The sequence below is a fragment of the Rousettus aegyptiacus genome, unplaced genomic scaffold (assembly GCF_014176215.1).
Source record: "Rousettus aegyptiacus isolate mRouAeg1 unplaced genomic scaffold, mRouAeg1.p scaffold_m13_p_12, whole genome shotgun sequence".
Lineage (NCBI taxonomy): Eukaryota > Metazoa > Chordata > Mammalia > Chiroptera > Pteropodidae > Rousettus > Rousettus aegyptiacus.
In genome coordinates, this window is record NW_023416287.1 from 8,859,703 (window position 1) to 8,869,166 (window position 9,464).

The following is a 9,464-nucleotide window of genomic DNA, read 5'->3' on the forward strand; positions in this document are numbered from 1 at the left end:
GAGTCGGTGCCCCCCCGTCCCACGTGCCTCACCACCCTTCCCCTGCCACCCCGCTGCCCCCAGAGCCTCAGTGCAGCTGCTGCGTCCCCTCCTCAGGACCCCCGCGTCTCCCCACGTCGATTTCAGACCAGCTCACGGCACCATGTGTGACCCTTTGCCCAGCAGCAATTTTAGTCCGTCTGCTCTCTCCATCCCTACCGCCCCAGTTTGCTATCAACATCTGCCCACACTTTGTCAATAACAGTTTATTTTGAAATATTTTGGATCACAAGAATTTGCAAAAGTGGCACAGAATGTTCCCGGGTGCGCCTCACTAGCTCTCGCGTAGCCGCGGGACTTCGTCAAAACCGGCAGATGGCAACACACACAGGCCTTCCTGTGTTTCACGGTCCCACCTAGGTGTCCTCGTGGAGCCCGCACTTCTTTTTAATACTCTTATATGTTGACTTACCCCGCTCCAAACAGTAACCCTGCGCCCAGCAGGCCGTTATTGTCCTCATTTGGTAGGTGGGGCATGCCGAGGCACAGAGAGATTGCGTATCTTGTCGGAGGTTGCACACCTCATCCACGGCAGGGCTGGGATTCAGAACCCAGCCGTGTCTGGGGCCAGGCTCCTCGCCACTGTGCCATCTTGCTTCTCTGAGTTACCCGGGTCACCGTGTAGCTGCCTCCCGTCTGGTCCCCCTGCTGCCGTTCTCCCCACAGCAGATCTACCTGTCTCTCCTGCTTGGAACCCGTTAGTGGCTCCTTTTTTTACTTGGAGATGAGACTCAGTTTCTGCCCGGCACAGATGTTAAGAAAAGCAGGCAGCAGGCCGTGTTCGGCGGGGAGGGGCCCCGAACATACGGAGTGAGAAAACTCAAGGGGCAGAGAGCGCCGTGCCTCGTCTGCCCCCGCACTTGTAAACATACACCCAGCGCACGTATCTTAACGCCCAAACACGCACACGCAGACACGTCTGTAATTGTCAAGCCCTCGGCAGCCTGGAGGGGCCAGAGGCTGCCCGTGGGGAGAGGACTACACAGCTCGGGGGAAGCGTGGGCCGCGTACATATTTTTCACTCTGCATTTTCTTATACCTACTGAGTTTTGTTTTCTGGGAATGGATTATGTGTTTAAACAAAAATTGAAATCCTGATAGTAGGCCCCGGCCCGCCCCAGCCTCTCCTCATTCTCTCTGCTCCCGACCGCTAGGCTCTACCGCCTGTGCCAGCCGCCGGTGGATGGAGACCTCTGAACGCCGAGACGCACGGTGCTTGGCCGCGTCCGCTGGACCTGGGATGTGGGAGGCCACACGGGCCCACGCCGGCCTTCTCCGGAGCTGGCCCACGGCCCCCGGCCGCCCCGGGGTCTGCCCGGCCCTCTCCATCACCTCTTACAAGGACAAGCAGTGTCCCCTCTCTCAGAAGAGCTGGCCGATCGGCCAGGGCCGGCACATTCTCCACACTGCTGCCGGAAGCCTACGAGGTGCTGGGGACCCGCAGAGCTGATGGGCACAGCCAGGGGCCGGGGCTCCTGCTGGCGAATCCCCAGGACACCACAGGGAAGTCAGGGGCGCCGCCGCCGGAGGCCCGCAGACTCGGCTCCCTCGGGATGGCTCAACCTGCACTTTTGAAACCGCTGGTTTCCTCGTAAGTCCACATTCCAGGTGACACACACGTCTCCTCCTCTTCCTCACCTTTGCCTCCAGATCCCCTCCTAACTGTGTACTAACCTGCCGGGTGGACCCGGACAAGCCGGCCCTTTGCCAGGAGACACAGAGGGAGCAGCACATCACCTGTCACCAAGAGGACACCTGAAGGCCACACCAGCTTCCGGCAGCACCGCCATGGGAACTTGAGCCATCAGGCCTGGCACGAGAGTTGCTCTGACTTTATTTATATGGCGTGAAATCGCTATAGTTTATTTTGGAGTTTTACGTTGTTGGTGGTGTTGTCAAGACTTTTTTTTTTTTTTTCCCCAGGTTTTGTGATTATATATTTGACATTTTAAATTTCAAAGAAAGGTATATTGTCTAACAGGGGACCAACATAAGGTAGTATTGACAACTTTTCCCAGTGCTACTAAAAGGAAAAAAAAAACTAAATTATTGAAAATTCAAAAAAATATCAGTATTTCATCTTTTTTAATATTAGGGTTATAAGGTATCGCTTACGGCTATGGACTGTGATTCCTCCTCTCCCCACCCCAACTCTCCAGCAGTCGGTCAGTATTAGATTGAATTACTTTGTTCTCTCTGAATGGCCACAGGGGTTTGAGAGGTGGCTAGGCTGGCTCTGGGGACTGGAGGGGGTTGAGCCGCTCACCCACTCACCTGAGATGCTGTCCCACACAGGTGTGTCCTGGGAAACATTGGGTTGGTGGCTTCTGTAATTTATTTTTTTTTTCGACGTTAGTTCAGAGCAGGGTGTTTGGGACTTCTCAGCCAGCCAGAGAGAGGAAGCCAACCTGCCCACTTTCGGGCACGAGGACCCGCCCAGGGACTGCCTCAGTAGTTTGTCCCCTCCAGCTCCTGTACCCCAGCAGGTTGGTGTGGGTTTCCCACTGCCCCGGAGGTTCGAAGCCTCACCTGGGGCCCCCAGGGACCACCTTCTTGAGCACTAGACTGCAAGAGGCAGGCTTGTTGCTGGACCCAGGTGACGCTGACGCACAGGAAGACCTGCATTAGCCCTGTGGGGGGAGGGGATAGAGAGGGGCCCCTCGAGGCAGGGGCCTCGTGCACTGGTTTACTTTAAAATGTACAGATTCTTCTCCTTAAATTCATGATAGATTTTTTATTGTTATTAAAAGTCAGTTTATAATACAAATATCATGACCTGTCGTGGGTTCCTTTGGGGCTGACCCTGGTGGTATGGGGGTGGACGGTCACCCCCACCGCGAACGAGCAGGGGCTTCAAAGACCGCACGGAGGACAGTTCCACCCACACAGCTGGGGTCGTCGACACCACCACCCTTAGGATTGTCGCCACTTTGAGCGAAGTTTCTTTTCCTCCTCTAAAATGGGGACATTATATATTTTCTCTGGCAGAAGATTCGCGAGGACTACCCAAGACTGCACTGCGGGTATGCGCCTCAGGCTGAGTCCCTCCCTGGGACAACCTTGTGTCCTTTCGGTGACAGGTTTAAAAGACTCAGCCAACCCGTGGGAGTGAATCCTGGTGGGGTTTTAGCACAGTGATGGACTGATTATTTGGAATTATCTGAGGCCCGTTTTTAGATCCAGGGAAAACCATTCTAAGGGAAGGGCTGTCACCTCAATCTATATTTGGGGTCAACAGGGAGAATCAGATGCCTTCCTTCAGACACACAGTAGCCGTGAGTTCTGCCGGTTCTCACCCTGGAAGCCTGCGAGGAGGGCAGTGATTGATGGACAGGGGCAGCTCTGATTTGGGGCTGGGGAGTGGGCTCTCTGTGTCCGTGAGCAAGTTACATCCCTTCTCAGACACCGACGCATCAGCACAGTAGAGGTGAAAGCCTGGGGCCTGCCTCTCCAGAAGGCCTTTATTGCAGTTACAAAATGCAGCACAAACCACTGTTCAGAGTACGGGGGCATTTTACAGGAGACAAGGGGTCTCAGACTGGTGGCCCATGGGCTGAAACTTGGAAATAGATGGAACTTTTGTTTTTGTTTTCCCTAATGGGGTGTTTTTATATTTTTGAATTAGACATTCACATTTAAGAACCGGTAGATTTCACTTCCAAATTCCGATTTTCGTTTTTTCTTAAAAAATCAGAAGCTGTGGTTGCGCTGACCCATATTCGTGCCTGGCCACCTGTCGGCTGCAGCTGGGAAGTGGTCACAGCCTCTGGGCAAGGCACCAGCTGCCCAGTTTCCCACAGCCCCTCCTGGCCCGGCACACTCCTTTACCCGACCTGCTGGCTCTGGGATGACCCTGCCCAGTGCTAGCCTCTTGACTGTCCAAGTCCTCGGCTCTGGTGTTGCCATGGCAATGTTGGCTGAGGGAGGACTTGGTGACCAGCAGTCGCTGTGCCGGCCAAGGGGACAAGGAGCGGGTGAAGCTCTGACGCTGATGAATTCCTTGGCCCTTCAGCCCTTCAGTTCTCTGCTCCCCCAGGACAATACCTGGGGCCAGGTATCCGAATCCGGGCGAGCCTCAGTTTCTTTGACTGTCAAGTGGCCAAAGTTTGCACCTCTAACCACGTGCTCTGTTCCTGGCTTTGCACCAGGACTGGATGATATTGTTCAGAGTTATGAGGGCCTGGACTAAGACCTTTGAAATCAGAGATCCTCACCCTACCCCCTGGACTGCCAGGCTTCGGTACTTACTGAGTAGTCATTTCTTGGGAAGTCACCATCTCTGTTTCCTTCTCTGAGAAATGGGGATGTTTACACCTACTTGGCCACGTTCACACCTTGCTGGGGAGACCAAGTCTCTAGGGCCCCCAATTTAACTTCCAGGGAATAAATGTGGTTCCCTGTCCGTCCAGCAGAGGGCACCAGGGATCGTGTAGTGCTAACAGGTTGGGGTTATCCGTCCTTGTCCTGCAGGGTGCTGCCTACCAGCTTCCAGCCCAAACACTGGCTCCCGATTGCCCACATCTGAGACAGAGGCAGCCCGGAGGCAGGGACTGGGGCTGTCTCCATGAGGCTGGGCTCAGCCTGACTTAGTGTGAACATTTCCTCCATTTCTTTTTCATTTTTCATTTCTCAATTTTTTTTTTTGTCATTTTCCCTCCGTTTTCTTTCCTAGTCTTTCCCTTTTTTTTCTTTGTCCCATAACATATGTCTGTGAGCTAGACTCTATAAATTCTTTCCTTTTTTCTTTCGTGCTTTTCCTTTTTCTTTCTTCCACTGCAATTGCATGGATGAGAAGGGCGCAAAAAGCCTTTGTCAACGATAAAGTGAGGTGCTCGAGGGCGGTGACCAGGAACCCACAACTCCAAATGTGCACCGCCCCACCTTGCCTGGAAATCACGACCTGCTTGGAAAGTGCTGACCACCAGGTGGCGCTGTGCACCAGGATGTCCAGGCGGGGCCTCAGAGCTGCTCTCTGGACACTGGTATCATCCCCTAGAGGGGTGAGGGTGGTCAGGAGACGGCTGTAGGGATGAACCTGACCAGGCAGCAGGGCCCGAGTTAGAGTCCCCTACCGTGCTGAGTGACATAGGGCAGGGCCCTGCCCTTCTCTGTGCCTCAGTTCCCCCACCTATATCAAGAGTGTATACAACTCAGCTCCCTATCCTCTGGCCAGCTGTCCTCGCCCAGACTTCTCTGAAGGACCAATAGCAACGTTCAGAATCTCTCGTGTGTTGAGCACTTAATATCTATCACGTCCTTCACGTAAAGGCATGTCATGTGATCCTCTTACCAGCCCTTCAAGGCAGGTACTACTAAGGCCCCATTTTACAGAGGAAATACGCTCAGGTAGTTTAAGTGACTTACGCATGACCACATAACTCAGAAATGCTGGCCCCTGAAACCGTTCCGGGGCTGGGGCATCCACATGACCTTTAGCCAGTGGGAAGCGCAGTGGCCACTGGATTTCGGAGCCTCCCTGCCGAGGCACAGCATGGGAGAATCTGGCTTTGATCCCAGAACTTGGCAGAGACGGGGGCAGAGGAGGGGCAGGTCGAAGAAAGAGGTCGCCTTACCAGCAAAAGGACCACAGGCTGCCCCAGGCAAACAGAGGGTGCTGTGCTGCCTTCTTGCCGTAAGCACTGCCTCGCGGTCTTTGCACATGGTGTTCCCAAAGCCTGGAACCCTGTTCCCCCAGACGGCCTCGTGCTGCGCGCCCTCGTTTTATTCAGGTCTGCGCGAATGTCCCCACCTCCTCCATTCTTTCCCGTTACCTTCTCGCCTCCCTCCCTGTTTTGTTACCACCACCTGGCAGAATCTATCATTTGTTCATTTTCCGTCTCTCGCGTGACAAGTTAAGTCCCGCAATGGCAGGGATTCTTGTCTGTCTCGTTCATTAGTGACCCAGATCTTCAGGATGTGGTGGGAGGGGCCTCTAACGACGGAGCAGCCTCCTGGGTCCCCACATCCTCTTCTCTGCACGGGGGAGGTTAAAGGTGCAGGAGGGGAGCCGAGTGACTTCAATGCTGAGAACTGTGTTGGCTCCAACCTCCCCCCCGGCCCCTCCCATGAGTCCCAAATGACACGCTTGGTGCTCAGGTGGTGGGAGGGGACACCTGCTCAAGGCCCGGCAGCCCCATAGGCATAAAAAGGAGGTGACTGTGGAGTGGAAAAGGTCGTAGGCCCCAAAGGCGGCCGTGCCTTCACTGGCAGTGACAGTTCTAGCCTGACTCGGCCTTGCCTGTGGGCTTCCTGCTCTGTCTCCCTCGCTGGCACCCTCGCCGGGGCCGCAGATCCCTTGTAGGAAGTCAGGACAGAGCTAAATGTCCCCACAAGAAGCTTCTTCCATCAGGTCTGATCTGAGTCACTGGTGCTGGGTCTGATCTGGCAGGAGAACAGGATGATGCAAAGCCACCTTGGGCTGAGGAGACCCACCCTGTCCCGAATGCATCCTCACCCAGCATTCTGGCACGCAAGAGATTTGCAGAAACCCTTATGTGATTCTAGGTCTGGCTTACCAATCCACTTGGGCCCACCTCTGGCCCTCCCTGAAATCATTTAACAAATATTTATTGAAGGCCTACTGGGTGCCAGGCCCCATTCTAGGGCCAAAGTCACATCAGTGAAGTGCACGTTTATCTTCTACTGGAAGGTGACAAGCCAATAAACACATGGGTAAGTATTTATCAGATAAATACCAATAAGATGTATCCAGCAGGTGGGAGAACAGAGACAGGCATGCGGGCTGTTTTACTAAATGGTCGGGGAAGGCATCTCTGGGGCAGACCCTTGAGTGCAGGAGACCTGAGGAGGAGGCGCTGTGGAGACGGCTGGTTCCAGGCAGAAGGAACAGCAGGTGTAAAGGCCGGGAGGTGAGAACTCTCCTGGTGAACTGGAGGAGCGGTGAGAAGGCCACTGTCTCTGGAGGGTGGTGGGAGGCTATGACATCACAGCAGGCAGGGACCAGGACGCGTCAGTGACTGGCAGGCTTTGGCGTTCATGCCTAGACTCAGGAAGCCGTTGATGAGCGTTGAGCAGAGGACAGTGTACTCGTAGTCGATAAAACAGAGCAATCATAGCTCCCCGCCCACGAGGCCCGCCCATTTGAGTGCTTTCAAAAAGCTGAGAGTACTCTCCAGAGCGAACGTCGTATTAGGACATCTTATTTCTATAATCTGTTGTGCTTTTCCTATTGTGTTTTATGAAATGTGCACCGTTATGGGGACATACATGGTATTTCTGTCTATTCACAGCCGCTTCTCGGGTGATGTCCAAAGCAGGGGCTTCGGGGAGCTTCTGTGGATAAGATACGTGACTTAAGGGGAGTTGCAGACACAGGCTGGTGGGAAGCAGGAAGAGAAATTCTCCTGGAGTCACTGGGTTACAACCGTGTGACACCCATAGACTGGGAGAAAGGAAGATCTTGTCCCTAGAGGTAAGGAGAATAATAACAAGTAACACTGTTCTAAGTACTTGATATGTATTGCCCATCTTCCCTTCTGCCATTGTCCCCATTACAAGGACCGGCAAAGCCAGGCACAATAACTCACATACCCTGGATCTCACACTGCTGAGGGAGTGGCCCATATCGGGTCACCTCCCCACTTCCTGTGCCCTCCCTCTTGCAATGTCTGGGTGGTCCCATGCTCAGGCCAGGAGGTGAATCATGGGGACAGGGCTGCCTTCACAGACATGTGACCTGTGCAGGTGCACAGGGACTTGTGCTCAGAAGGGCCTCATGATTGGCTTAGTTTGGAGTCTGCTGTCGCAGTCTTGAGCTTCTTAATAATTTTTGAACAAGGGGCTCTAGAGTTTCATTTAGCACCGGGCCCCACAAATTAGAGAGCTCGCCTAGCATGTGGATGTTAGCCAATCATAGGATCCTGCCCCTTTGCCTGTGATTGGTGGTTGTCGACTCACTTCTGACCAATGAGGTACAAGGGTTGCGCTCTGGAGGATTCTGGGAAACTCCTTCTCCCTGAACAGAGGGCTCATCAGGAACATTTCTTTTCTCCCTGTGCCTTGTGCCTTCCAGCTTTGGAAACTGAACACTTGGATATGTCTCTTCATGTCTACTGCTCTCACCCTGATCCAAACCATCATCTTTTGCTTAGAATATTCCGGTCTTCTCATTGATCTCCCTACTCCCGCCCTTCCCTCTCTACTGTTGCCAGAGGAATTTTGTTAGAATCTAAGTCAGGCCATGTCCCTCCTCTCCCAGAACTCTCCAGGCCCTTCTGCTCTCACTCTGAGTAAAAGCCCACGACCCCCTCCCCACAAGACTCTACTGGATCCCTGCCCCGCGACCCCCTTGACTTCCTGCCCTGCTTCTCTCCCCCTCACTCACTCTGTTCCACCCACACTGTCCTCATGTTCCTGGAACTCACCAAGTGACTTTTGCCTGCCTTTCGCATGAGCTGTTCCCTGTGCTTGGAAGGCCCTTCCCTACAAATACCCACGGCTCCCCTTCATCCCTTGTCAAGTCGCTGTTGAGAGTCAGCAGCTCACCAAGACCTTCCTTTCTCTGAAACTGTCACCTTCCCCATGCCCTGTGACCTATCCGTTCCCTGTGTTATTTTTCTAATATACTGTATAATATACTGAGTTATTTGCTTTATTGTCTGTTTCTCCCAGTCAAAACATCGGCTCCATGAGGGTTTCCCCCGGGGGCAGTGTGGGCACAGGACCAAGTTAATAAACAATGACAGGATGAGTGAATGAATGGATAGTGGAGGGTGTGACAGCGTGTGAGCATGAGGAACTCCTCAGGCGGACAGAGCCAGAGGAGGAGGCTGGGTGGAGACCCGATGACTCAGCGGAGCCGCTGCCAGCCCTGGCCCTCCCGTTCCAGGATTCTCCCCGAAGGGAGGTAAGGGAGTGCCTGAGTGTGAGCATCCTCACTAGCCATGTTTCCCACTGTTGTGACTATAGTCCTCTCACGGGGACAGTGGCTGGGATTTGAGCACAGGCTGCCGCCTGGCTTTGGATCCTGTAGCCAGCGCTACACCCAGTTACACTCAGGGGCGGGTTGGCGGGGAGTCGGGGGCTCCGGCCTCGGCTCTTCTCCCTGGATCACCACAGCAGCGCTCAGCCATTCTGCCTTCCCGCCCAGAAGTCCCCAGGGGGTCCAGCAGAGGGGCCCAATCCCACAGGTCCATCCCTTGCAGGCGGGCCTCTGCCGGCCTCTGCCCAGCCTGCAGGGAGAGCGCCGCCTTATCCTCCTGGGTCCCCTGCTGTTTCTCTTCCAGCACTTTTCAGGCCCAGGTCCCCAGCGTGGGGCTGCCTCGGTGTCCCATGCTATGGCCCTGGGTGCAGCCTCCAGGTCTTTCCAGATCCTGCCGGCATGTCACCCGCACTCCAGTCAAAGTCTACCCATCCTCTGCGGCCCCCGCTCTGTCTCCAGTCCTGCTCCCTGCTGAGGGAAACGT

At 54.4% G+C, this 9,464-nt stretch overlaps 1 protein-coding gene across 2 annotated transcripts in view; it reads left to right on the forward strand.

Annotated features, from left to right (window-relative positions):
* The window catches only part of PREX1 (phosphatidylinositol-3,4,5-trisphosphate dependent Rac exchange factor 1), a 172,707-nt gene extending 169,277 nt beyond the window's left edge, over nucleotides 1-3,430 (forward strand). The window contains exon 40 of one of the 2 annotated variants that reach the window (XM_016143709.2): nucleotides 1,194-2,128. In XM_016143709.2, the coding sequence (XP_015999195.2) occupies nucleotides 1,194-1,236 (43 nt within the window). In that variant the 3' untranslated portion in view covers nucleotides 1,237-2,128. Of the gene's footprint in view, nucleotides 1-1,193 lie in introns of both variants that reach the window. The other variant, XM_016143708.2, reaches the window with a different exon arrangement.
* The last annotated feature ends 6,034 nt before the right edge of the window (nucleotides 3,431-9,464 follow it).